Source organism: Cricetulus griseus, chromosome 3 (assembly GCF_003668045.3).
Source record: "Cricetulus griseus strain 17A/GY chromosome 3, alternate assembly CriGri-PICRH-1.0, whole genome shotgun sequence".
Taxonomy (NCBI): domain Eukaryota; kingdom Metazoa; phylum Chordata; class Mammalia; order Rodentia; family Cricetidae; genus Cricetulus; species Cricetulus griseus.
In genome coordinates, this window is record NC_048596.1 from 229,350,074 (window position 1) to 229,375,909 (window position 25,836).

Here is a 25,836-nt window from a genome sequence, read left to right on the forward strand (position 1 = left end):
TAGCACAGTTTACCTCTTTATTAGTTTGTTGTTCAAGAAGTTCTTAGATGCACCCTAAAACACTACAGGCTATTGCCATTGCTTCTTATTGTCTATTGTAACCAGATGGTAAGACCCCATTAATGAATACGCCATATATTTTGGCTCCAGGACATAGAGAAAGTAGTTTTGAAATGTCCAGAGAACTCTGTCCTACTAGCTAGCTTTAACAGTGCTGGAATGTGCTATGCAGATGACTGGGGAAAAAAATCAATCATGTTATTAAGTAATGGATGCTGAATGTTGCAATACTGACCAGCCAAGCAAGATATGTCCATTGGTGCAAAAGTGGTAATACTGTGTATGTGGATAAACACCCTCTCTCTTGATTGTCTTTAAAGTTGTCCTACAGGAGGGAATTCATACCTGGTATCATAAACCTAATCAACACTTGTGGCTAAGGAAGTCATAGGCCCTAGAGGAACATCTATGGATTTTGGTTTTCTAAAAGGCTATGATGTGAAGCTCCCTTCTGAATATTTATGTTTATATTTATGGATTTGTGCTACTCCCAGCCCAGGTCAGAGAAGCTTCTTATTGTAGTGAGTAGTGGTTTAATACAGAAAGTCATAGCTATTCAAATGCTGAGAATCAGCACCTCCCCTTTCCTTGGGCTCAGGAAATACAACCAGAGAGGAATTACAAAGAAATTGGGAGCTGGAGGTTGAGGAGAATTTCTGGGAAATGTTGTCCTTTGGATAGAACATGGTTGTTGTGTACATAAACCAAGAGCAGTTATGGTTACCTACACAAGATCAAGGCAGTTAAATATTTTAGATTGTAGAAAGGAAGGAAGGGCTCTTGATGTTCCATCCTAGCAAAAGAGCGATTGGTAGCTGATGTCTGTGCTGAGAAGGAGGGACTCTCATCTTTTGGGATGTAGCCAGTGGCAGGATGTAAGCTGTGTACAAGTGAATGGATCCATTTCCATACACATATATAAAAATAATTTATTCGATGTGTATGGGTGTTTTTCTCTGCATGCATGTCTGTGCATCACATGTGTACTGGTGTCAATGGGGTAAAGGGAATCAAATGTAGGTCCTCTGGAAGAGCAGCCAGTATTCTTAACCACTGGGCCATCTCTCTATCCCTCCATGCACATGTTACAATGAAATGAAAGGACATTAAATTAGGAGAGAGATGTGATAAGGTGCCTTAGGGAAAGTTGGGAGGGGAAGTAAGAGGTAGACAGGATCAAAATACATTGTATACATGTATGCAAATTTCAAATAATAAATATTATTTTAAAAGTAGACATGTAAAACAATATTCTTTAGAAAATGGAAAATTGAAAATAACTCGAATGTTCATTGTTAGAATTTAAGATCGTGCTGCAGAGCATTAATGTAAAGAAATAGAAACAATCAGTGGTATAATAGACGTAATTTTCTTGTCCTGACTGCCTGCTCCTAAATAACTGGACACTGAGGCTTAATATTACAAGTGTTCAGCAAATGACTCGGACTTTTTGCTAGCTAACTCTTACACTTAAATTAACCTATAGTTCTTATCTATGCTTTGCCACGTGACTCATGGATTGTTACCTCATTTTCTACATGTCCTGTTTCCTCAGTGGCTGACTGGTATCTCCCCTGTCTCTGACCTTCTTCATCTTTCTTCATCCCATTATCCTCAGTTTGATTTCTGAAGAAATAATTTGGGGACAATAAAAACTTGTCACTAGTGCACCTGCCTGGCAAGATATATCGCAGAAATCATCAGTAAGAAAAGTAATACTTAAGGTCAGAAATTTCAGTTTATATGAATACAGGGAGAGTATCACAGAAGAAAGTAATAAAGACAAATAAAATAATCTTTCCTTATTATGTTTTTCTAACAAATATTTTAAAGTAAAAATGCATATAAATAAAATGAATGAATATTACAAGGGTCAAAAGGGAAGACCTGGGAATGATCTGTTAGGAGGTAATGACATGATGATAAATGTATTATGGTGATATTTGATTACAGTCTTCAATTAGTTGTAAATGAATATTGCAATCTCCAGGAAAATTACTAATAGAAGTACCAAAGAAAAATAAGTGATGTGCTAAGAAAAAAGTGCTAAAGATTTATTTTATCATTTATTAAAGTGTAAAATCTGTGCCCAAATATTAAAGGAAAATGGACAACCTGAACAGAGTTGCAAGCCACTACTTACACCCACCCCTGCTCACTTCTCCTTCAAAAGGGCTCCCCCAATGAAAACCCTGCCTTTTTCAAGAAACATTCCTCTCAATTGGCTGGTGGACCAGTGATAGAATTTCTGTAACATTTACCCCTTTTTATCTAATTAAAAAGGAAATGTTCTAACTATAACATAATAAAACAATATATAATGAGAATTATTACCAAGTATTGTCCAAATAGAAAGAAAAGTAAATAACCTTAACAAAAATGAAACTACATACAACATGAATAATTATGAAGTAAGAAATACATTCTCAATGTCCAGGCCATAAATAGTTGGCAATTTGATAGAAATTGATCCATTAGCTGTCCTCTCCTGAAGAGGCCAATTTGGATGCCAAGATTTTGGCACAATTATGGTGACATCTTCCCCTGTGTCTAACCATTTTAACATTACTTATCTGAATGGTTAGCTATGGTCTTTGATAATTTATAAAAAGTTTGCCTAAATATTTGTTGTATGGATTCTCCTGAAAATTTGTTTTATCTTCTAAAGTTGTTCTGTCATTCAGAGCAATATGGGTTTTTTACAATAGGCATTAGGTCCTTTAATTGCTCTGTGGAGGAATTTCCCCCATGGTGACAGGGAATGATTGAAGTAAATTTGACATGGGGGAGCTGAAAGAGGACCCTCAAGGTGTTACCTGATGGCAAATGGTTACCTTGCATGTTCCTTGTTAATCTGCATTCATTGGTCCAATGATGGCCTTTGCAAGCACCTTCTGTATATCCCAGAAGGCTGGGGACTTCTCTTTGGGTTGTCTCTCAAAAAGCAAAGCAAAACTAAACAAAACATAGTTTCTAGGACTGCCTTACCTACAATCCCTTTTTTGATGACCTTGCTTGCCACAATTAAAACATTTGACATTTTGATTTTTCTTTAAGCCTTTGGAAATAACCTTTCCAATCCAAGTATCATCATAGTTATTAGATTCAATATTGACTATGTTGGATCCATTCCTCTATGGATGCTGATCTTACCTTTAAAGGCCCAATTACCCTTTTGTAATGTGAATTAGCATTTTAAAAGTCAAAGATTCAATTAATATTCATTTAACTTTGGAATTGTTATTATTCTGTTTATTGTTTAATTCAATCTTTGCAAAAATTCAGTGAAGGCTTCTTTGGGGCCATGTATAACTTTAGTAAATGGCTCAGTTTTCTTTCCTGATCTTTGAATCTTGTCCCAAGCATTCAAAGTTGCTGTATAACATAGAGCCAAGATGTGATCATCAAATGTAATATGCCTCTCCACATCAGCACAATGGCTGTCACCAAGGATTTGATCTTGGGAAATCACATAACCTCTAACTCTACCTTGCTGTTTGATGACCCTAGCTTTATCTCTCTACCACATATTCCAATGTAACTGAGGAGCAGATTCCAATAGGGCTGTAATTAAATCTTTCCAGTCTTTTGGAATAATTTTTTTCTGAGTGGCCCATGAATTTAATATCTGCTCCACAAAGGATGAACACATACCATATGAAACTATCGCTCCCTTTATTCTCTTCAAAACTAACATTTCTGTAGGTTCTCAGTTAACTTCTGCATAACCTTGGGGATCCCAATCATCTGGTGATTATTCTTGAATGATAACAGGATAAGTTAAGGTTGGTTTTGTAATAACTTTGGGTTGTTCCTCTCTAATTTCATAACACAGTGCTGAGCTTGGTTATCCTCTAAATTCTCCTATCTGTGTCTGAATATTTTTATTATCTGTTTTAATAAATTTTCCAAGACTTGTAATTTATCACTCAAGATGGCATTACTTTCCTTAGTAATTATTTGTAGGGCTTGTATATTATCAGTAGTGACCTTTTCTAAGGCATGCATCTTTTGAATAGTAAGTTTTCTAAGGTTTGCACATTATCAGTCACCTTTTTGCTCTCTTTATAAGTAAATATTTATAAAGCTTTTACCTTACTGTTCAGGATTGTATAATTCTTTTAGTAATTATTTCCACAGCTTGCATATTATCTGTCAACTTCTCATCTTTGGCACAGTTATTAAACCATTTTTAAGGATAAAGCATGAATTACCAGACTGATAATCATTATGACTGACATTATATCAGTCCCAGCTAAGTTGTTTACTTCCTCATTTTTTTTTATTTTCATCCCATAAATAGGGTGCTAATTACCTGCATTGTTTTATTTCCAATCCTTAATATGGCTAAAGTTGTAAGACTGTCTCCCTCCCCTCCATTTTTTTTAGTTTAATAGCCTAGTTTACCATTTAAAAGTTCCCTAGTTTACCATTTAAAAGTTTACTAGTTCCATTCCTCAGAGAATTGGGTTGTGTAGATGCAGTGTTGATGTTTGAGTCGCAGATGAAGCTGATGGGTTGTACGAAGGTATTCAGATGTAGTGACTACGTTTGACCAGCAAGTGGAGCCAGCGAGGCACCAAGGTAGCTCAGGCTCAGCATGCTGAGCAAATGTTCAATGCAGTAGGACCAGAACCTGCTCCTGTGCCTGTGCTTGCAGAGGGGTGGGGGGGGGGGGGAAGGCAGTGGCATGACAGGAGACGGCAGAAATGGGAGAAGACAGGGTATGCACCCTCCAATGGACTGCAAAGCAGCCATGAAGGAAGTCAGAGGTCTGGGCGTTATTCATCCTCCACCAGATCACAGTGCAGCCGTGTGGGAAGGATGTTCTCTAGCTATTGGCCACGCAGTGTGCCAGATGTTAAAGAATTCTTTTTGCCATTTATTAAAGTGCAAAAACCATGTATAAATATTCAAGAATAAATGGAGAATCGGAACAGAGTTGCAAGCCACTGCTTACAACCTCTGCTTCTTGCTTCTCCAAAAGGGATGCCCCTTTCTCGGTCATGTCCATTGTCAAAGAAAACACTGTCTCTTGAACCCAAACGCTCCTCTCAATTGGCTAGTGGTCCGGTGACAATTCTGTAACACAGGAGAAAATGATAGCAACAAAGAAAATATTTAATTAGGACCCAGGAATATAATACAGAGAAAAAATATAGAAGATAGAAACAGAAGTAAAGAAAAATACCGCCGGGCGTTGGTGGCGCACGCCTTTAATCCCAGCACTCAGGAGGCAGAGGCAGGCGGATCTCTGTGAGTTTGAGGCCAGCCTGGTCTCCAGAGCGAGTGCCAGGCCAGGCTCCAAAGCTACACAGAGAAACCCTGTCTCAAAAAATAGCAGCAACAACAAAAAAGTACCATAAGAAGGAAAATAGCAATACATATCATAAATATTATTTCAACATATTATTATATCATTAGTAACTTCAAACATAAAATATTTAAGTATTTTAATTAAGATGGGTTATAGGATAGATTATAAAAGACATGACTATAATTGATCCAAAAATAAATTTAACATAATGAAGAGTAAATCTAAATAATAAAGGAATGAAGGGAGGAAGAAAGAAAAGTAGATTTAAAGTAACATAAAATAAGAAATACACATGTGATGGTTGATCTTTTTAATCCAATAATTATTTCTTTGTTAATTTCATACATGGATACTTAGCCATTCCTCATTTTTCCCCAAATCCTTCCAGATCAACTCCACTCCTCTACCCCTCTCTCAATACCATGTCTTCTTTTTTTCATTTCTTTATTTTTTCTAGGTTAACAATTACTTTATTTTTTGAGATACTCACACTTTTACTTTGTTCTGCTATTTTTCCCTTTCATTGATTCTTTTCTCAAACAATATATTTGATTAGAATTTCCCCTCCCTCTACTCCTCCCAGCTCCTCTCCACCTCCCCTCCCATCCAGATCCACTCCATTTCTGTCTCTCATTAGAAAAGAACAGGATTCTAAAGGATAACAAAGCATAACAAAATAAAATATAAGACAAAAAAAGCTCATCACATTGGAGTTTGACAAGGCAAGCCAACAGAAGGAAGAGCCCAAGAGGAAACACAAGACCCAGAGACCTACTTGTTCACACACTCAGGAGTACCATAAAAATACCAAATTGAGAGCTATTATATGTAGTGTCCTTCATCCCTTCTGGATGTTGCTTTCTGTTTCCTTTCCCACATGATTCCCTGAGTTCAGAGTGGAGGGATTTGATGGAGACATACCATCAAATGTATGTGTGTTCCAAGGTCCTTTCTCTCGGAGTGACATCTCGGTACAGTTCACTGCTTTTGTTCCCTTCTGTTGAAGGAGGAAGTTTCTTGGATGGCTGAATAATGCAATGATCTATGAGTCTAGAAGGGTACATTAGAATTAATTTTATCACTACCTTTTGTTTTTTAAGCCTCTGTCTTTGGGCTATCTGGCCTTTGGTTTTTGGTCACCCAAGCTGTGTCAGGTATGAGTTCCATCTCATGGAGTTGGCTTTAAGTCAAACCAAACATTAGTTTGTTACTCCTACTATGCTCCTTTGCTTCCCTTCAGCAAAGAGCTGGCCTTCCAGTGATATCACCAGAATGTGGCCTACCAATATGCAATAAGATTAGGCATAAACCCCCATATCAAGGCTGGATGGGTCAATTCAATAGAAGGGAAAATTTTCCATGAGCAGGCAAATATGTCAGAGAGATCCCCACAGCATGTATGTAGAGGGCCTAGTATGGTCTCATGCACATGTTTTTGTTACTGCTTCTGTCTCTGTGAGACCCTATGAGCTCTGCTTAGTTGGTTCTGTGGACTATGTTCCCCCTGTGTCCTTGACCCCTCTGGCTCCTACAATCCTTCCTTACTGTTTTCTGCTAGGTTCCCTAGTTCTGCTTAAATTTTGGCTGTGGATCTCTGTATCTGCTCCCATCAGCGGCTGAGGAAGCATCTCTAATGATTGGGCTAGCCATAGTTCTAAGAGTGTAGCAGAATATTATTAGGAATCATTTTATTGAATTTTTTGTGTTTTAATAGTGTTTGTTTCTACACTAGGTCTCTGAGGCATCCAGCTTCCAGACTGTTGCCATCCAGGTAATATTAGGGATGGGCTCCCTCTTGTGGCCTGGGCCTAATGTTTGACCAGTCATTGGTTGGCCACTCCCACAAACTCGGAGCCACCATTGCCCTAGCACATCTTGCAGGCAGAATAGGGTGAGGGCCATAATTTTTGTGGCTGGGTTGGTGTCCCAGTCCCTCTACTGGAAGCCTTGCCTGGTTACATAAGATGGCCAGTTCAGGCTCCATATCCCCCAATACTAGGAATCTTAGCTAGGTTCACCCTTGTAGATTTCAGGAAGTTTCCATTACACTAAGTTTCTACCTCCCCCCCCCAAAAGGGCTGTTTCCAGTCCTCTCTCTCCCTCCATCCCCCTCATCTGACCCCTCCTGTTCCCATCCTCACCCACCCCCAGTCCACCTGTAAAAGTTATTTGATTTTCTCTTCCCATTGGTTACTCATTACAAGAAAGTTGGGGCTGGGCCAAGCATTTATTTGCTGTCCTGTGAAAAAAGAAGCAGTGTCTTCTTAGTTGGAGGACCGAGAAACCATGAATTCTAAACAGCAAACAGTGAGACTAAGTGACGGTCACTTCATCCCTGTACTGGGCTTTGGTACCTATGCAACTCCAGAGGTAATGGTGGCAGAAAGGGCTGGGGGTTCAACAATAATAGAAAGCTTGGCTTGGGTACATGGGGCTGATATAGTATTTGCAGTCATTGAGTTCTGCTGTGATTCTGTGGGGCTAACCTGCTTCTCTGTTTTACAAGGCTAAAGCTATTCTTTGTGCAAGGAGGACAAGGCAGACTGCACTCAGCATCAGTACTGATCCATGAGCTTAGCCTCAGATTATTGAGTACACTAGTTTTAACTTCAATTTCTCTCTATCCTAATTAGGTAGAAAGAATGAAATCAAGCCATCAAGCACACTGCTTGATGACCAATGGTATTGAGTACTGAGCATGTTTTTTTTTTAATTTTTATTTTATTTTAAATATTTGTTTATTTTACATGAAGATTGAGGTTTTCCCTCCTTCCTCCAATCCCATTCCCTTCGCACCACCAACCCCCTGACTCCCCCCCCCCCCGTACCCCCATTCACTCCTCCTCCATTTCTGTTCAGAAAAGGGCAGGACTACCATGGATATCAAAACATGGCAAGTTCAGTAAGTTTAAGTACCCCCTTGTATTGAGGCTGGGCAAGGTACCCAGGATGAGGAATAGGGTCCCAAAAGCCAGCCAAAGAGTTAGAGATAGCCTCTGTTTCCACTGTTAGGAGTCCCATAATAAGACCAAGCTACACAGCTGTCACATATATGCAGAGGACCTAGGTCAGTCCCATGCAGGTTCCCTGGGTGTCAGTGAGCTCCTATGACCCCATTACTTTGATTCTGTGGCTTTTCTTGTGATGTCCTTGACCCCTCTGCCTCCTACAATCATTCTTTCCCCTCTTCAGCAGGATTGTCTGAGCTGGGCCTAATGTTTGTCTGTGGGTCTCTGCATCTGTTTCTACCAGCTGCAGGATGAAGCCTCTCTGATGACAACTGAGCTTTTAAAAAGTGCTTGTTGGCAGCCTCCAGTTCCTATGTTGAGATGTGTGCTTATATATTTACTCATTTGAAAACCTCACTGTTCTTGTTCATGTGATGAATAGTTTTATGTCAACTTGACATGAACTAAGGCTATTTGAAAGAAGAGAATGTCAATTAAGAAATGCCCCCATAAGATTTGGCCGTAGGGAATTTTCTAAACTAGTGATTGATGTGAAAGGGTCCAGACTACTATGGGTGGTGCCATCATGGGATGGTTGTCCTGGGTTCCATAAGAAAGCAGGTTGAGCAAGCCAAAAGGAGAAAACCAGTAAGCAGCGATCCTCAGTTCCTGTGCACCAGCTCCTGCCTCCAGTTACCTGACTCAAGTTTCTGCCCTGACTTCCTTGAGCGATGAAGTGTGACCTGAGAGTTATAAGATGATATAAACCCTTTCCTCCATGAGTTGATTTTAGTCATAGTATTTTACAACAGGAATAGAAACTCTAACTAAAACAATGAACATTGTGGAAAATATCTACTTTTTCCTGAATTTCCTTAAATTTTACATAATGTTATAAAATTTCTTATGTGTTTACTACATCATCATTTCATTTTCATACTTTAATGCAATTCTATATTTTTAATTACATTTTAGCCATTAAGACAAAAAAATCCCGACAGAGTAGGGAGACTGAGAGAGAAGAGGAAAGGGGTAATGGCTGACTGCCATGGCCAGTAGCCCATAGAGGCAGAGAGAGAGCATAGGTGGGAGAAGAAAAGAGCAGAGAAGGAGTGAGCAGAGAGAGAGTGGCATAAAGAGAGCGAGCAGCAGGGAAGTTGGAACTTTTAAAGGGAAGACTGCGCATGCCCAAAGTTCTCACGCAGGGCAGGCCGTAATGCGTAGCGGGTGATGTAGTGACGACATAATACGATTTCCTTTTTATGCCCTGACTGTTATCAGGGGGCAGGGTCTGTCTCTTAAAGAGATAGAGCCTATCAGCATTAAAGCCTGAACCTTTCATTTCTACCTCTACTTATTATTTAAAAAGGTGGGGTATTAGACATGGCAGGTTAAGGAATAAGGGCATCGAATTCTCAAGACTGTTTCCTGCTGATGTGGGGGGCATTAACCATCTTTGGGGAACCTGAGAAGTTTGGGGTGCTGCCACGTCCTGGGGTGGCTGGTTGTTTCATTGTAGTTCAGGCTGTACAGAGCTCCCTGGTGCCTCTTTAGACCTGTTTGTTTAGATCCCATTCAGCTCCCTGGAACTTACAAGAATCCTTAGAGTTTGTGGAACAATAAGTATTAGACATGTTAGCAGCATATTCATGTTAGAAGCAACTTGGCTGAAAGCATTGCCATTTTAAAATTGATAGATTTTTTAGGACAATGAAAAGCATCTTAATCTTGACCTTGTAGCTATGATCCTATACTGGTATTGTAGAACTGACTATGAGCAGTAGCATGAGAAATAGAGAAATCAGGAACATACCTCATTCTTTTTAATGTCTCGACTCACGTTATCATCACTTAAGCCTTTTTATCCTCAGACCTTCATAACTTTACTTCATACATCTTACATTACCATCTTAGACCTTCCATTCTTAGACCTGCATAACTACATTCCCAGACCTTTATGCCTTGCATTCTCAGACCTTCATAACTTGCATTTATCCACTGTGTTAGACCTTTCCATCTTCAGACCTTACATTCTCAGACCTTCATACATCTTACACTTTCCTATCTTTATAGATAAACCCTAAAATACCTTATTTTTAATTAAATCACAGTTCCCATAAAATAAAAAAAATATAGCTTAAAGGAAAGCATGCACCTGAATAATTTTTCTGTATGTTCTTAGTTCCCAGGTATGGATCTGTCTGTACCGTTGAGAAAATATGTTGCCGATAGCTCCTTTTTAAAATTATTTTAGGAAATCTGTGCTTTATTAACATCATGGTTAAGCTAACACAGTCCCCTGTTCAGTGCTGCATCAAGTTTAAACTGTCTGAGAAGCCCCCACATTACATCGGAAATGGTGAAACACTCAGAAATTCATTTCTGGGATGTCATGTGACCCATCTTTGGTGGGCAGCATGGAATCTGTGAGTGATTTTCAACAGGCCTGGGATAGAAAGCTTCATACATTTCTGCCCAGCCAGTGTGGGCTGGCATCCTGGCAGGGCTTCACATTCTACTGTATGGGGCCATGCCAACCATTCCTTTCTCAGAAGGGATCCCAGCACAGTTCAGGCCTCCCACGTGATGTTTATCAAGCCTGAGAAACAAGTACAGCCTAGTGGTTTGAGTCAGAGAGGGCAGTAGCCAAGACAGCTCACATACCTCCTCCCTGACACCCAGAGTACCTCCAGGCCTTTGTGCAAATCATTTAAGAGACCTCCCAGGGGTGACGCACACCTTTAATCCCAGCACTTGGGAGGCATAGGCAAGCAGATCTATGAGTTCGAGACCAGCCTGGTCTACAGAGTGAGTTCCTGAGCATTAGGACTTCTGTGCATTCTTTCATCTGGGATGCACTAGGGGTTGTTTAACAAGCTACAAACAGCTTAGGAATGGAAACTCTAAAATGTTTCTACTTAAACACTTGTATTTTGTAAATTTAATGTTAGGGACTTTGATGTATGCTCTGTTACTGCCCTGGGAGAAGGTACACAGAAGATTCTATAATATTTCTTCTTTATGTGGTCTCATGCCATTTTTCCTGTATAATTTCATGGTTTCATATCCCTAGGCATCTTTCTATCACATATCCATTCCTGATGTGTCAGTGGGGACCCTAATGCCAATTACTTACCTGTAATTGACTGTACAAATTGACTGGTTCATGACCTACCATATACTCTTGTGATTCAGAGGAAGAGGTCCAGACAAACTTAGTTGGATTCTTTACTCAAAATGAACACTTCACTAAAGACATGGGAAACATTGATGCTGAAGAAGACGCTTCCTTTGTTCTTGTGTCTTAAAAAAATTATAAGTCATATATAACTCTAAATACTGTTTTTGGTTGCTCTTTTAGGAACCCAAGACTAAAGTTACAGAAGCCACCAAAATAGCTATAGATGCTGGTTTCCGCCATATTGACTCTGCTTCTATGTATCAAAATGAAGAGGAGATAGGGCTGGCCATCCGAAGCAAGATTGCAGAAGGCACTGTGAAGAGGGAACATATATTTTACACATCAAAGGTATTGTACAAATGAATGAACTGTGATGTGCTGAAATGATCTTTATGTGATTAAATGTTTAATGATTGTTGGTGAAACACACAAATTGGCCCTTATTGCACACAATGCTAGACATAAAGAAAGTTTTTAGCTTTATTTTTCTCATCATCTTTAAATTCATCAATGAAATGTTAACTCTTTTTTTCTGAGTCTCAGTTCACCAGAGCAATATTTAGAATGGATTGGAAAACTGTTACGGGATTCTTGCTTGGGTCTCGTTGCTGCTTCTGTCCCCAAATAACACATGGAGACTATTAGTTGCAATACTGTTGGCCAATGTCTAGGGCTTCTTATTGGCTAACTCTGTCTTAAGTATTAACACATAACTACTAATACATATATTTCTTTATTCCCCAATGCATTTGAGTGATGCTTTCATTTTTAATCTTTCTAAAATAATTTTTAATTTAAATTAGAAATAAGCTTGTTTTATACGTGAATCACCTCCTCCCCTGCCCCCACCAACCCTCTATCCCATCCCCTTTCTGCTCCCCAGGGAGGGTGAGGCCTTCCATGGGGGATCTCTAAAGTCTGTCATATCATTTGGAGCAGGGCCTAGACCCTCACCCATGTGTCTAGGATGAGAGAGCATCCCTCTATGTGGTGTGGGCTCCCAAAGTCCATTCATGTACTAGGGATAAGTACTGATCTATGTACCGGAGGCCCCATAGATTAACCAGACCTCCAAACTGACATTCTCAATCAGGAGGTCTGGAACAGTCCTTTGCTGGTTTCCCAGCAATCAGTCTGAGGTCCATGAGATCCCCCTTGTTCAGGTCAGTTGTTTCTGTGGGTTTCTCCAGCTTAGTCTTGACCCTGTTGCTCATCACTCCTCCCTTTCTGCAAATGGATCCCAGAGTTCAGCTCAGTGTTTAGCTGAGGGTCTCTGCTCTGCTTCCATTAGCTACTGCATGAAGGCTCTAGGATGGCATATAAGGTAGTCATCAATCTCATTATTGGGGAAGGGTATTTAAGGTAGCCTCTCAACCACTGCTTAGATTGTTAGTTGGGGTCAACCTTGTAGCTCTCTGGACATTTCCCTAGTGTCATATTTCTGTTTAAACCTACAACGGCTCCCACTATTATTGTATCTCTTTTCTTGCTTTCCTCTATTCTTCCCCTGACTCAATCTTCTTGCTCTCTCATGTCCTTCTCTCCCCTCTTCTTCTCCCATTCCCTTTCCCCTCCCCCATACTCCCAATTAGCCCAGGACATCATGTCCCTTTTCCCTTCTCCGTGGAATAATTGGATGTTCCAGTAGTTTCCATTCATATATATAAACAAAATATACATGAATTCTTTCATATTGAGTTGATTGACTAATCACATTAGACTTTTATTTTCTTCAGTAAAGATTTTGTTTCTATAAGAACAGAAACACCAGGAATAGTAATAGGCATATGAAAGTACACTCATAAGATATCAGCAGGTATAATTATTTATTGTTATGGACTGTATATAATTGTGTAGGCTATATGTTTTTGAAACTGGTACCATCACAACATAATTCTGAGTTATCTCCAGTGCTGTGTTATTATGATGGCTAAGAAGTCATTAGGCAATGGGAATAGTTCAGCTTGATTATAGCCTTATGGAGAACCATTGCATGTGTGGATCATTGCTGACAAATGCTTTGCTGTGTAGCACATGACTATGTGTTCTACATTTGTGTTTTGGTGTTTCTTTCCTAAGTAGTTGCCTATAACAACAAAACTGCACTTAACAGACTCACGTTTCCAAATGAAGTTGATATTTAGGGTTTTGTTGGGACTGAAGGGCATGATTTCAATGTGAGTGGTCAGGCCATGTAAAGATTGTTTTTCTTATTCTGACTCAATTAAAAAATGCTTAGAGATGATACTGTTCATTAGGCCCTATACTCAGAGTAAATTAAAATGAAGAGATTGGAAATACCTACGTCTCAGTATTAACCTACAATAACAGTTTGCAATCCTCCTAAATGCATGTTCCCCATCTAGTAAAAGTGCCCAATAACTTGTTTTATAGGTTATATTTTTGTCTTCACCCATATTTGATTTAAAAATATATTTGCTTATTGTCAGTGTATTAGTGTCTTAACTGCATGCGTGTATTGTACCATGAGTGACCCTGGTACCTGCAGAGACCATAAAGGGGCATCAGATCCCCTAGAACTAGAATTAAAGAACTTTGTGAACTGCCACATAGGTGCTGGGAACCAAATCGGGGCTATCTACAAGTGTTCTCTTTCTAATACATCTCTCTAACCCTCCATGGGTTATTTTGAGTTTATATACTTTTATTCAGACACACCAGCATTGCTTCCTGTTCCTGTGATGGTTAGTGAAGGTTAAAAGTGCATATGGCAGCAATTATTCCTTCACCAGCCATTTTGCAAAAAAAAAAAAAAAAAGACCTGAGACCCCAACTAACAATTCAGAGTGAGCAAATGTAGACCACCAAATTTTGCTGCTGATATCACAATCTGTCATTTTGGAAGTATTAGAGAGGCACTAAACATGGTGTTTTAAAGAACAATTCCTTCATGGCTGCTTTTTATATAAAATAGATGTTCCCATTATGGTAATGGGAATCCTGAGACATCTCTAAAAACATTTATATAACATTAATGAGGGTATTTACATTGCAAACAATAGTTAAATGTGAGGTTAGAGTTACTTCATTATATGTTCACCTAACATGACACACTATAACTAATTATATGCAAGAAGTGACTTCTAAAGTAAATATAATTCAGTGAAATATAGTTTTGATGATAATCACTATAATTATTTGATGAAAGTTTTGGGACTTGAGTAATTTTCTAGATTAATTCACTATAAATAAACTTGTAAGAGAGGTCTATGACTAGATCAAATGAAAAAAATCAAGAGGAAGAGGAACAATTTCTCCTATGGTCATCAATGTCACATCAGTAGAAAATAAATGTCTCTATATTATGTAAAGAAACACAACAAACTCTTGAAATTTAATAATTCAATGTCAGTTTATTCTTCATCTTTCATAGCTTTGGTGTACTTTTCATCGTCCAGAGCTGGTGCAATTTTGCTTGGAACAGTCACTGAAGAAACTCCAGCTAGACTATGTGGACCTGTACCTCATTCATTTCCCAGTCTCTCTGAAGGTATCCACTTTGAATCACCAAAATATTTCATCTCTATTGTTAATGTTTTCTTTGTTGCCTGAATACTTCTATAAAGTATTAAAGCATGGTTCTGTAAATTTTAGAAAATACTCCAAATGTTTTATGCAAGAGTTTATAGGATTATGGAAATGAAGAGCCTATGCCATAAATAGATTTGGTATTTTAAGTAGTCTTAAAAAGAGTCTCTGCTTTTCAATTCCTAGTGTAAGTATTAAGATAAATTTGCTTAGGATTTTTTAAGTTATTTTGATTTTATTTTATGTTTGTGAGTGTTTTGCTTGAATGTATGTTTTGCACCATGTCTGAGTGTAGTACATAATGAGTCCAGAAGATGGCATTGAATCCCTTGGGATAGGAGTTATAAACAGTTGTTAGCTGCCATGTGGCTGCTGGAATTGAGCCTGTATTCTCTGGAAGAGCAGAAAGTGCTCATTGAGCAATCTCTCCAGTTCCAAATTCGTTGTTTTTATTCCAGCAATTTCCATTGGTGACAAATTTAGCTTTGAAGTAGTGTAAAGTTCTAGTTCATTGACAGGTGTTGGCTTCTCTGTATTTTGCACCATCAAAATAGTCTTTAAAATATACCAGTATACCAGTCTAGGGCAGAAAAGATAGTTCAGTGGTCAAGAGCAATTTCTTGTCTTGTAGAGGACCTGAGTTTAGTTTCCAGTTCCCACTTGAGTCAGCTCATAATTGTCTGTAACTTCAGCTGCAGGGGACCTGACACCCTCTTCTAGCCTTTATCAGTACACACACACACACACACACACACACACACACACACACACACACACACACACACACACCAAACAAACAAACACAAAAGGAAAACAACACAACACGATGCAAAAACCTTGTCTCCTCATCTTTCCTTCACTTGTCAGGCCTGAAGCACCCACAAGCAAGAAAATATTAGAGAAGATTTCTTGTTTACCATAGGTCAAAAAAGGAGTTTGTTGTTTGTGATCACTGCCATATTCTTGTTCAATTCCTAAGTGAAGGTAGCATTAAACAGAAACACAAGTCAAACAAGATAGTCTAAGTGCCCAGGAATTACTTCTTTATTTAAAAAATATGTTTTTGTTTTAAAGAACCATGGCACTCAAGGACATTCTTTACAACTCAACATTCAAAACACAAGACAAGTATTACATGAAATGTGATGCATCCATCTGCTGGAATTCCTATTCCTAGCCCTCTATCATCAAGTTTTGCTATTGTGAGAAAATTCATTTGTTGAGAGATTAATATTTCTCTCTATTCCAGCCAGGAGAGAATTATTTACCAAAAGATGAGAATGGAAAATTCATATTTGACATAGTGGACCTCTGTGCCACCTGGGAGGTGAGTAATTCGATTAGAGAACACAATGGGAAGTACAGAGTGGAAGAGTAGGAGCAAAACTCCATTTGTGAGAGTGAGGTGTGCATTCTGTGTTGTAAAAACTAATGGTCTTTATAAGGGCTTGTTTGCTAAAGATCATGCATGGCAGTGATATAATAGAAATGAAGGGAATGATATAATGATGACAATGACTCTAACTGACTAAGGATAACTCAGGGTACTCTTTTTTTTTCCCCCAAGAGATTATTTTTTATTAGTTCAAATTAGAAAAAAGGCTGATTCACATGGCAAACCCTCCTCTCTCTACCTCTCCTCTCCCCCAACTCTCCACTAGCCCCCCCCCATTCCCTTTCTGCTCTCCAGGGAGAGTAAGGCCCTTCATGGGGGTTCCCCAAAGTCAGTTGTATCATCCTGGGCAGGGCCTAGGAAGGACTCTAAGAGAACGGGAAAGGGCAGGATCTCCTGAGCTAATTGGGAGCATGAGGGTAGGGGAGAGGGAGCTTGGAGAATCAGGGTCCTCTTACTGGTTGATACTATCATTTTCCATTCTGTTTTATTTTTCCTAAGAAGTAATGCCAAGAAGTTTCATTTTCATTTCCTTACAGTGTGTTCCTATTATTATAGTTTTCTACTTAGTTTATAGTTTGACATATTTTTTTTTCTGTTTAGGCCATGGAGAAGTGTAAAGATGCAGGACTGACCAAATCCATTGGAGTGTCTAACTTTAACCGTAGGCAGTTGGAGATGATCCTGAACAAGCCAGGGCTCAAGCACAAGCCTGTGTGTAATCAGGTGGGAATCCTCAGCCCCCAATCTTTCCTGTTCATTTCTTTCTTCCTCTGCTACTACCAGATGCCAATTGGAGGGAAGAAGTAACCTAAGAAACTTAGAATGAAGCTTTGAGATAACCTTATTTTCTAGCATCTTTCAATTTGTTTGGTTTCTACCATCAAATCAAGCATGGAAGCACATTCATTGTACTATGCCTTGCCCCTGAAGTTATTTTCAGCAACATTAAGGGAAATGGCAACGTTTCTTTATTATAAATTATGACCTTAATCATACACATATTTGGTTTATGTTTCATGACCAATTTCCATGTCATATTTGAGAATCCATCAATGAGTTTTGTCTAAGTCAGACAGTTTTGTGGTTTGGAAATTATATTTCATTTTATGGAGATTATATTTTTTCTGTTTTATATTTATTTTTATTATTTTTAAAACAATATTATTTTATATATCAATCCCACTCCCTCCTCCTGCTCTCCCTGTCTTTCCCCATGCACTCCTAAGAGACATTAAGGATTCCCATGGGGAGTCAAGGAAGTCAGACACATCACTTTCATGCAGGAACAAGGCCCTCCCCACTAGGCTAAGCAAGGTATCCCTCCAAAGAGACTAGGCTCCAAAGAGCCAGTTCATGCACTAGGGATAATTACTGGTTCCACTGCCAACAGCCCAATAAAAAATACAAAGAGCTAATACCAATACTCCTCAAATTGTTCCACGCAATAGAAATGGAAGGGACATTACCATATTTCATTTTTAACTGCTCTGTTGACATTTATCTGAGGCATCATTTGAAAAATTCAGTCTAATAAAATTATTTCTAGAAGATAGAGTAAACTTTTATAATTTTCATCATCAGTGTTTTGAGAATAAAAGCTACAATAGTGATTGTTACTGACTAGGGACTATGACTTTACTCTTTATGTGTGTTTATCTCTCTATTTCTTCCCTTCCCTTTATTTCCCACAAACTCACCCATATACCCTTTGTTTCCTCTTTAAAATTCAGTTCATAACCTTTATTTTGATTAATTGTTGTTATATACAGATATGTACGTGTGCTTGCACATGCATATTTATAAATTCATGAATACAGCCTTTTGAGTCTGCATACTGGTACTTGTATATATGCCTTCAGGACTGATCATTTGGTACCAAATAAGCAATTGGTATTGCCTTCCCTGGGGAAGACTCTTACTCTCAGAATTCTGTAGTTGCCTGTAGCTCTTTTTGCATTTATTCTAATTTTCTGTATATATTTGTGTAGATTTTTCTTATTTTCCATTTTAATACTGAGATATACATAAATGACACTATTGACATGTCTACATCACTGTTTCTTTGCTTTTCCTAATGGATACTTATCAATTTTTGTTTTAATTTGTATTTAATAATCAAAATTCAGTGAGTCCATTCCCTGCTCCACATCTAGAATCAGTAATGACTCACTGTAGGAAGAACTAGTATTTGCATCCATCAAGAAGGATGCAGAGCTCACTCACCTCAGAAATGTTACTTCTTCAACTGTTCCATCCAATGTAAGTTCTAAGTTTAATAATGTAGATCTGGAGCAATTAATGGGAGGAATGGATGGGGAGAGGGGGAAGTGGAAGAAGGAAGAATATGCTCAAAATACGTTACATACTTTATGGAAATGTGTCTGAAGTGCCTCATTATGAACAATAAATACAAACCAATTAAATTTTCTAATCATGGGCCTAACAAGACGGCTAAATGTGTAAAGGGTCTTGTCTCCAAACCCTTTGATTCCTGGGACTCACGTGGTAGAAGGAAAGAAATGACCATACAAAAAAAAATCTTCTGACCGCCACATGTTCACAGTGACATGCACACAAACACCTACCACCCCCCAATACATAAATGACTGTAAACAATTCTTACTATGAAGATATTTACATTTTCTCTTCCCCCTTCCCTTCTTCCTTCTCTTCCTTCTTCACCTTTTGTTTTTTGTTTGTTTTGCTTGTTTTATAAGACATAGTCTCTATCTCTAGCCCAGGCTTGTCTGAAGCTTATTATAGAACAAGAATGGCCTGAAGTTCCTTGCAATCTTTCTGCCTCAGCCTCCTAAAATGTTAGACTATGGGTATGAATCGACACACCAGGCCTGATAGTGATATATTCAATTCAAATTTCATTACATGGGTTAAACTAAACCACCTTTTAAATATTTTTTAATATTTCTTCTTTGCATTAATATGGAATTTTATAAAAGTTAGTATGTTTCCATTTCATCCATCTATAGGTAGAATGTCATCCTTATCTCAACCAGAGAAAACTTCTGGATTTCTGCAAGTCAAAAGACATTGTTCTGGTTGCTTACAGTGCTCTGGGAAGCCACCGAGAAAAAACATGGTAATATGAACAATGAGAATTAAGCCAAAGGAAAATATTATTGATTAAATATTTTTCATCTTACAACACATTTTTTGAACTCATTATGAAATGAACTGGAAGCAGGGATGTTTTTCATTTTGGGGAGAACAAAAGACCATAATGGTTTTACAGCTCTATGCACTAAATTTGGGAACACTGTGGCCTACGTAACAACTTTCTTATGTATTAAAAGTCTAACAAATCAAAGAGTTAGGATAAGGAATTTAACATTCTGCCTTCCCTCCAGGGTAGACAGCAATTTGCCCATTCTTTTGGATGATCCAGTTCTTGGTTCCATGGCAAAAAAATACAAGCGAACACCAGCTCTGATTGCTCTTCGTTATCAACTGCAGCGTGGGGTTGTAGTCCTGGCCAAGAGTTTCACTGAGAAGAGGATAAAAGAGAATATGCAGGTGATGAGAGATGCTACAGGTGTTAGGCATCTACACAGAATGTCCTATGGACTTCATTGTTAGTCCTATAACTCTAGTCATTATCCCTTACATTCCCAGTACATCTTTACTTTAAAGGCATCACTGGGGGTTTTACATCATTCCTATTTACACTTAGAATTTTACATCAGAATTACATTGGTGATTTAACTTTAAGTGAGTGTCAGGCTCATTTTTTATTTTTCAAAGGAGGCATATGAGACTAGATGACTTTGATGCTTCAAATTATTTATAGTTTATGTTTTATTTTCCTATTCATACATATATTTTAATGTTCATGCTTTTAATCACTTGAATGTGTTTCATGTCAACTATTTTTTCACATCCTGGCACCTTTGATAGTGACTGTCTACTCATTTCAAGTAGGACATCATTTATACGATTAAGACTAGTAGTGTTAAAATCAATCCACACCTATTTGTGGGCTCTTTTTGAAAAGTCACTTATGTAGTTCATTATTTTATGTTTAGAGATTTGTGTGGGCTGACCTGATCCCAGTGAGGTTGCTCTAATCTTGGTCAGGCTTTCTCTTGTTCTGCAGTGAAAGATGCTCACCCATTTAAGTAGCAGCAAGGTATCTGCTCCAGGATACGTTTTGTACTGTCCTAAGTGGAGCTGATTTCTCCTCGCTATAGTGTTTATCCTCCTGCTCTTGTTATTGTACAATCACAAAGCAATTTATGAATTCTATAAGTTGTATTCATGTCTAATCTTATATCAGGGATACCATTCCTTCTCGTAAATACAAATGACGCCCTAAGACATGTGGCAACAATTTCTTCTACAGCCTAGTGTGAACAGCTCTAAATTCATTAAATATGAGGTAGACTTCCATTAAATATGGAAGATACATAGAAGAGGAGATATTCTTGTAGTCTATTTCATTTTTGTATTCTGTAAATTCATTGGTCTTACATTCTGATTTTTTTAAATACCTCATTCCCAAATCTACCTTTCGCCATTATTTAAATTACACAATATTATGAAAAGGAATTTCCTTTCTACATTATTTATACTATTGATGGCTTTCTTTTCTGTTTGGCTGGTGTTAAGCTTTCCTGTGTGAACCACACTGACATTCTTCTTCATTATCTTCGGAAATGTCATTTTTTGTCCTTTCCAGCTTATCCTTATGTTTCAACAGAAATACTCTCTCATCATTTCAAATGTTGAAAAATTTTAAATTTTAAAATTTAAAAATGGATAAAAAATTATGATAAGTAGACCCATTTCTATACTCATTCCTATCATTGGATAATGTGTTTACTTTTGTTAATGAACCTCTTTCAGATATTTTAACTCTCACTTTTATATAATTCTATATATATCCTGGTTATTCTTTATGGATTAATCTGTTATCCAATCAATTTGCCCATTTACACTCAGAGAGTTGTTTGAAAAATTTGATACTGTATTGAACTTATTATTTTAGAGACAATGACTTTTTGGCAGTACAAAAGTATTCAACCCATAATAACAATAGAAATTTACAATTATTCAAATAGTTTTTGGTATCAATTGCCAACTTCTATAAGTTTCAAACTAAGGAATTTGTATTTATTCCATTGTATTCTATTGTATTCTACTGAGTCATAGAAAACATAATTTTACAATAGCTTTCTTTTGTTGTTTTACTAAGTGCCAAATGTATTAAAAAGATAAAGAAACTTTAAAAGAAGTGCCTGTTACTTAATATGATTAGTTTTTAAGGTATCTTAACTGCTTGTTTGTTTGTTTGTTTGTTTGTTTTGTGTTACTATTTTGAGAACCTTTGGTTTACTCAGCCCATTTGTTTCCATTTGTTAGCAACAAGAGACCATTGAGTTGATTAAATTGACCACATTTAATATAAGACAATTTTCTTGATTCCACTTTTTCTTTCTTTTAAGATTAATTATTAATGTTTGTAAAAACTTTTACTTTAAATTACATTACAATGATATTTTAAAAATTCTGATTGCTCATGTTTGAAGCTTAGAATAAAATTGTGCGACTATTTACTTGAAATCAGCCACTATTTCTTGCTCTTCAGTGTTTCTGCCTTGTCTTCCACATAGATTCCTTAGCTTTAAGGGGAAGGGCTTGATGGAGACTCTCCCATAATTCTGAAAGCTCCAAAGTCTTTCACTTTCTGTGAATTGTCTAACTGGGCCTCCATGTCAATTTCCATCTATTATAAGAAGCTTCTCTGGTGAGGGTGAAGTGATGCTCTGATTTTGGGTGTAGAAATACATCATTAGGAGTCATTTTATTGTCACAGACAAGACACAATAAGATATATATATATATATATAATATATATATATATATATATATATATATCCCCCATGGAGATTGGCAGAATGCCAATCCAAAGAAGTGGATGTAAAGTCCCACCCCTAAACAATTAGGAGTTTTTCTCAACTGAAACCTTCTGGGAAAGAGGGAATCAGTTTTCTCCAAGTTGTTTCACTGAATATACCAACTACATTCCAGGGCAGGTCCCATAACCAGGAATAGTTGACCAACACAAAATGAATTCTACGTTTTCTTTTTTCTGGGCTTTTGTTTAATAATTTTTGTATTATCTATTTTTTAGTTTACTTTGATGCTTTTATTTCTGTGTGTGTGTGTGTGTGTGTGTGTGTGTGTGTGTGTGTGTGTGTGTGTGCATGTGTGTGTATTTGAGAAAGAGAGATGGAATTGGGTAGGTAGGAAAGTGGGAAGGCTATGGAAGAGTTGGGGGAGGGCAAACATGATAAAATATTATAAAAATTTATATTAAAATAACAAAAAACTGTATCAATGACAATTATGTAGAAACATATTAAACATTTAAACTAATTTGTTTTGGACCTTCTAAGAATATGATTAAGATCATGATTGAAATCATAGTGTGTTTGTTTATTCTTCAGATTATCTATTAATACCTTTCTGTGTGAGGCTGTACATTTCAATTCACGAATTCATTTCCAGAATGAATTCCACACTTAATTCCACACTTAAATGTTTTGATGAACCTGTGTTTAGTTTTTTGATTTCTTGAATATATTAAATATTTTATTTGAACCATTCAGTCTGGTGCATTTAGAATAGGCAGATTTGCAAGCATGCAATGTAAATATAATAATATAGTTCCTATTTGTTTGATAGGTTTTTGAATTTCAGTTGACTTCAGAGGACATGAAAGTCCTTGATGGACTGAATAAAAACATACGATACATATCCGGTGATGGGTAAGTAATTTCAGTAAACAAATTTTACTCAACTTTTTTTTCTGAGGTGAATACAACATATTTGTTATCATTTGCCTTAAGTTAAACAAAAAATACAGAGGCCATGTTATACATGGTCAGGAAATAGTCAAAAGCTTAACAACTTTTTCTAGCCTCCTGTGGTTTCTGTTCATTGAGACAGAAGCCAGAGTTAACACTGGCTCAGACTGACCTAGTGCAATTATTGCTCTCCTCCTAATTCAGGGAAAGCTTCTGTGTCATCATTGTTGGGTGTGTGTAGTTCATGTGTGCTTCTGAATTAATCTGTTCTGTCATTTAAACTTGAGCCAATTAAACAAGCCTCTTGAAGCATTTTTAATTCAACACCATGCCATTTTCACCATCACCTGCCTAATATCTAATTATATTAAATGCATGACCACAAATCCTGTGTTCTATATTTCCTCCAGGTAAAACTGTCATTGAATTCAGGCAATTTAATCTTTTTAATGGTTTGAAAAATTTCACTTCTTTTTTGTTGCACTTTTTTTCAGGTCCTAATAACTGTGTTTGTGTTGATAATGACTGACTTAATGGATTCTGTAGCACACGTGGTACTAGTTTTCTAGAATATTGGGGTCCCTGTGTTGAAGATTAAGAAGTTATAGAGAATAAAATTATAACCAATACTATAGCATGTAGAAAGCAATTCCACCTGATGGAGAACTTTTAGTCAACAAGAAACCTTATTCTTCCTTCATGCTACATATACCTTATATACTGAGGTAGAAAGGACATGCATATATATCTGTATCTATATACCTGTCTACCAGAAAGTAGGAAAAGATATACTTATTACATCAATGAGGGAAGAAATACAATATGTATTTCTCCTAGTACTGGGAAATTACTTCTGAAATGAAATAAAAAGGAATGATGAGAATTGATGAACATAGTGTATAATAGCATATATCAAAATTTCTAGTATATTTTAATCCTTATTAGTACTTTTATTATTATGAATAAAAGCAAGCAAATATGACAAACATGACAAGCACCAAACAATTACTTATATTATTCATGTGAAAAATTAATAAGTAATTATTTTTATCCCTTTATAGCTTGTGTGACTAGTACTATCTGATGATCTTCTACAATTATCTTCTTGGATACAGTGTTATATCATATACACAATAGACTTCAGCTTACCTTTTGTGTGTTGCTTTGTATGATATGTGCCTATATGTGTCTGTTTGTATAAGTGGATGAGTGTACATGAGTTTACTATTGCATGCATCTGGTGGTTAGTGGACAACCTTAGCTGTGGTCCTTGCCTTCCACCTTGTTGGAGAAAGAGTACCTTGTTTCTACTGTATATGCCAGGTTCCTTCTGGGTTTGCAGGAATTTTCCTTTCTCTACTTCCTGTCTTACCATGGAGAGCTACTACAGATGCATGCTACCATTTCCAGTTTTATGAGAGTGCTGTGATCAAAACTCATGCCACACATTTGCACGAAAGCATTTTCTCTACTCATCCATGTTATCATCTCATTCTTTCTACTTCTGAATCAAGACTAGTATAGTGCATGTAGTAGGCAGCTAGAAAATAATTTATCAATTACAAAAATTGAAGTGAAATTGATACCATCCATTTATATTTCCCTGAAGTATTTCTTACCATGGAGTGTGTAGCTTTGCTTGCTCTTTTTAAAACAAAATAATCAGTTTCTGTTTTCATTGAGAATTTGTAATTAAAAGAACCAATTAACTTTTTTGATAGATGTATATTTGACCACTTTACTCTCATTTTCTATGTAAGCCTTAGGGAAAGGAGGATGATATTTATTTAGGTTTTGTTTGACCATTTATAAAATGATGCTTAAGTAGACTGTATGAATTACCAGAAAATAAACTTTTGTAGTTTTGTATAACTCTGTAATAGTCACTCAAAACCAATATAATTTATTTGTCTTTCTAGGTTTAAGGGCCACCCTGGTTTTCCATTTTCAGATGAATATTAACATATGGGTCTGTGTCATGCCTTGTGCTAGAAGTCCCTGCATGCGGATAGTATAAAGGAAGGCTGCTCAAATGATGATGATTGCATAGTTCAACCTAATCTGTGCTTTGGAGCAACCCTGGTTCTGCTGAATCTACAGTTATAGGCAAGGAAGCAAACATAATATATATTTGTCCCTTCCTGAATAGAAATAAAAGATTAACTTTCTTTAGCATTTATCTATGCCCACTTGTATTGTTCTCATATCATAACTTCTCCTGACTCATTTGGATCCCAAAAGGATTTTCTTAGAAATGTGTGTGCAGGGGTTATAATGCTAGAAGACATTTTACAAACACATCTAATATGATGGTAGTCAGAATTAATATCATCTGGAATGTAGCAGTTGTCAAGTGCTTATTAATGAGTTATTCTCTAGTATTTTAAGGAATAAGAAAGAATATCATGTATAGTGTAGAAAGTGAACCACACATAGAAAAGGTGAGCTTGATTCTGAAGTTTCTCCCAGAACCTAGACACTAAAGTATCCTTGTGGGGGGGTTGACAGAGGTGAGGGGAATCATGAAGAGTCCAATGAATGGGTTGTAGGAGAGACAAACT

General features: G+C 37.2%; 1 protein-coding gene across 2 annotated transcripts; it reads left to right on the forward strand.

Annotated features, from left to right (window-relative positions):
• Positions 1-7,663: 7,663 nt before the first annotated feature.
• LOC100770100 (estradiol 17 beta-dehydrogenase 5) lies at positions 7,664-25,454 on the forward strand. Of its 2 annotated transcripts, XM_027405090.2 has the most exons (9): positions 7,664-7,747; positions 11,687-11,854; positions 14,901-15,017; positions 16,305-16,382; positions 17,052-17,174; positions 19,439-19,548; positions 19,817-19,982; positions 23,154-23,236; positions 25,195-25,454. In XM_027405090.2, the coding sequence occupies exons 1-9, from the start codon at positions 7,664-7,666 to the stop codon at positions 25,235-25,237; spliced, it is 972 nt and encodes a 323-aa protein (XP_027260891.1). In that variant the 3' UTR covers positions 25,238-25,454. The 2 variants fall into 2 exon arrangements, with proteins under 2 accessions (XP_027260891.1, XP_035297388.1); XM_035441497.1 differs by lacking the exon at positions 16,305-16,382.
• The last annotated feature ends 382 nt before the right edge of the window (positions 25,455-25,836 follow it).

Coding starts and splice junctions, on each gene's coding strand:
- LOC100770100 (XM_027405090.2), top strand. CDS start 7,664: ATGAATTCTAAACAGCAAACAGTGAGACTAAGTGACGGTCACTTCATC. Junction 17,175..19,438: donor ACAAGCCTGTGTGTAATCAG/GTGGGAATCCTC, acceptor ATCCATCTATAG/GTAGAATGTCATCCTTATCT. Junction 23,237..25,194: donor CGATACATATCCGGTGATGG/GTAAGTAATTTC, acceptor TTGTCTTTCTAG/GTTTAAGGGCCACCCTGGTT.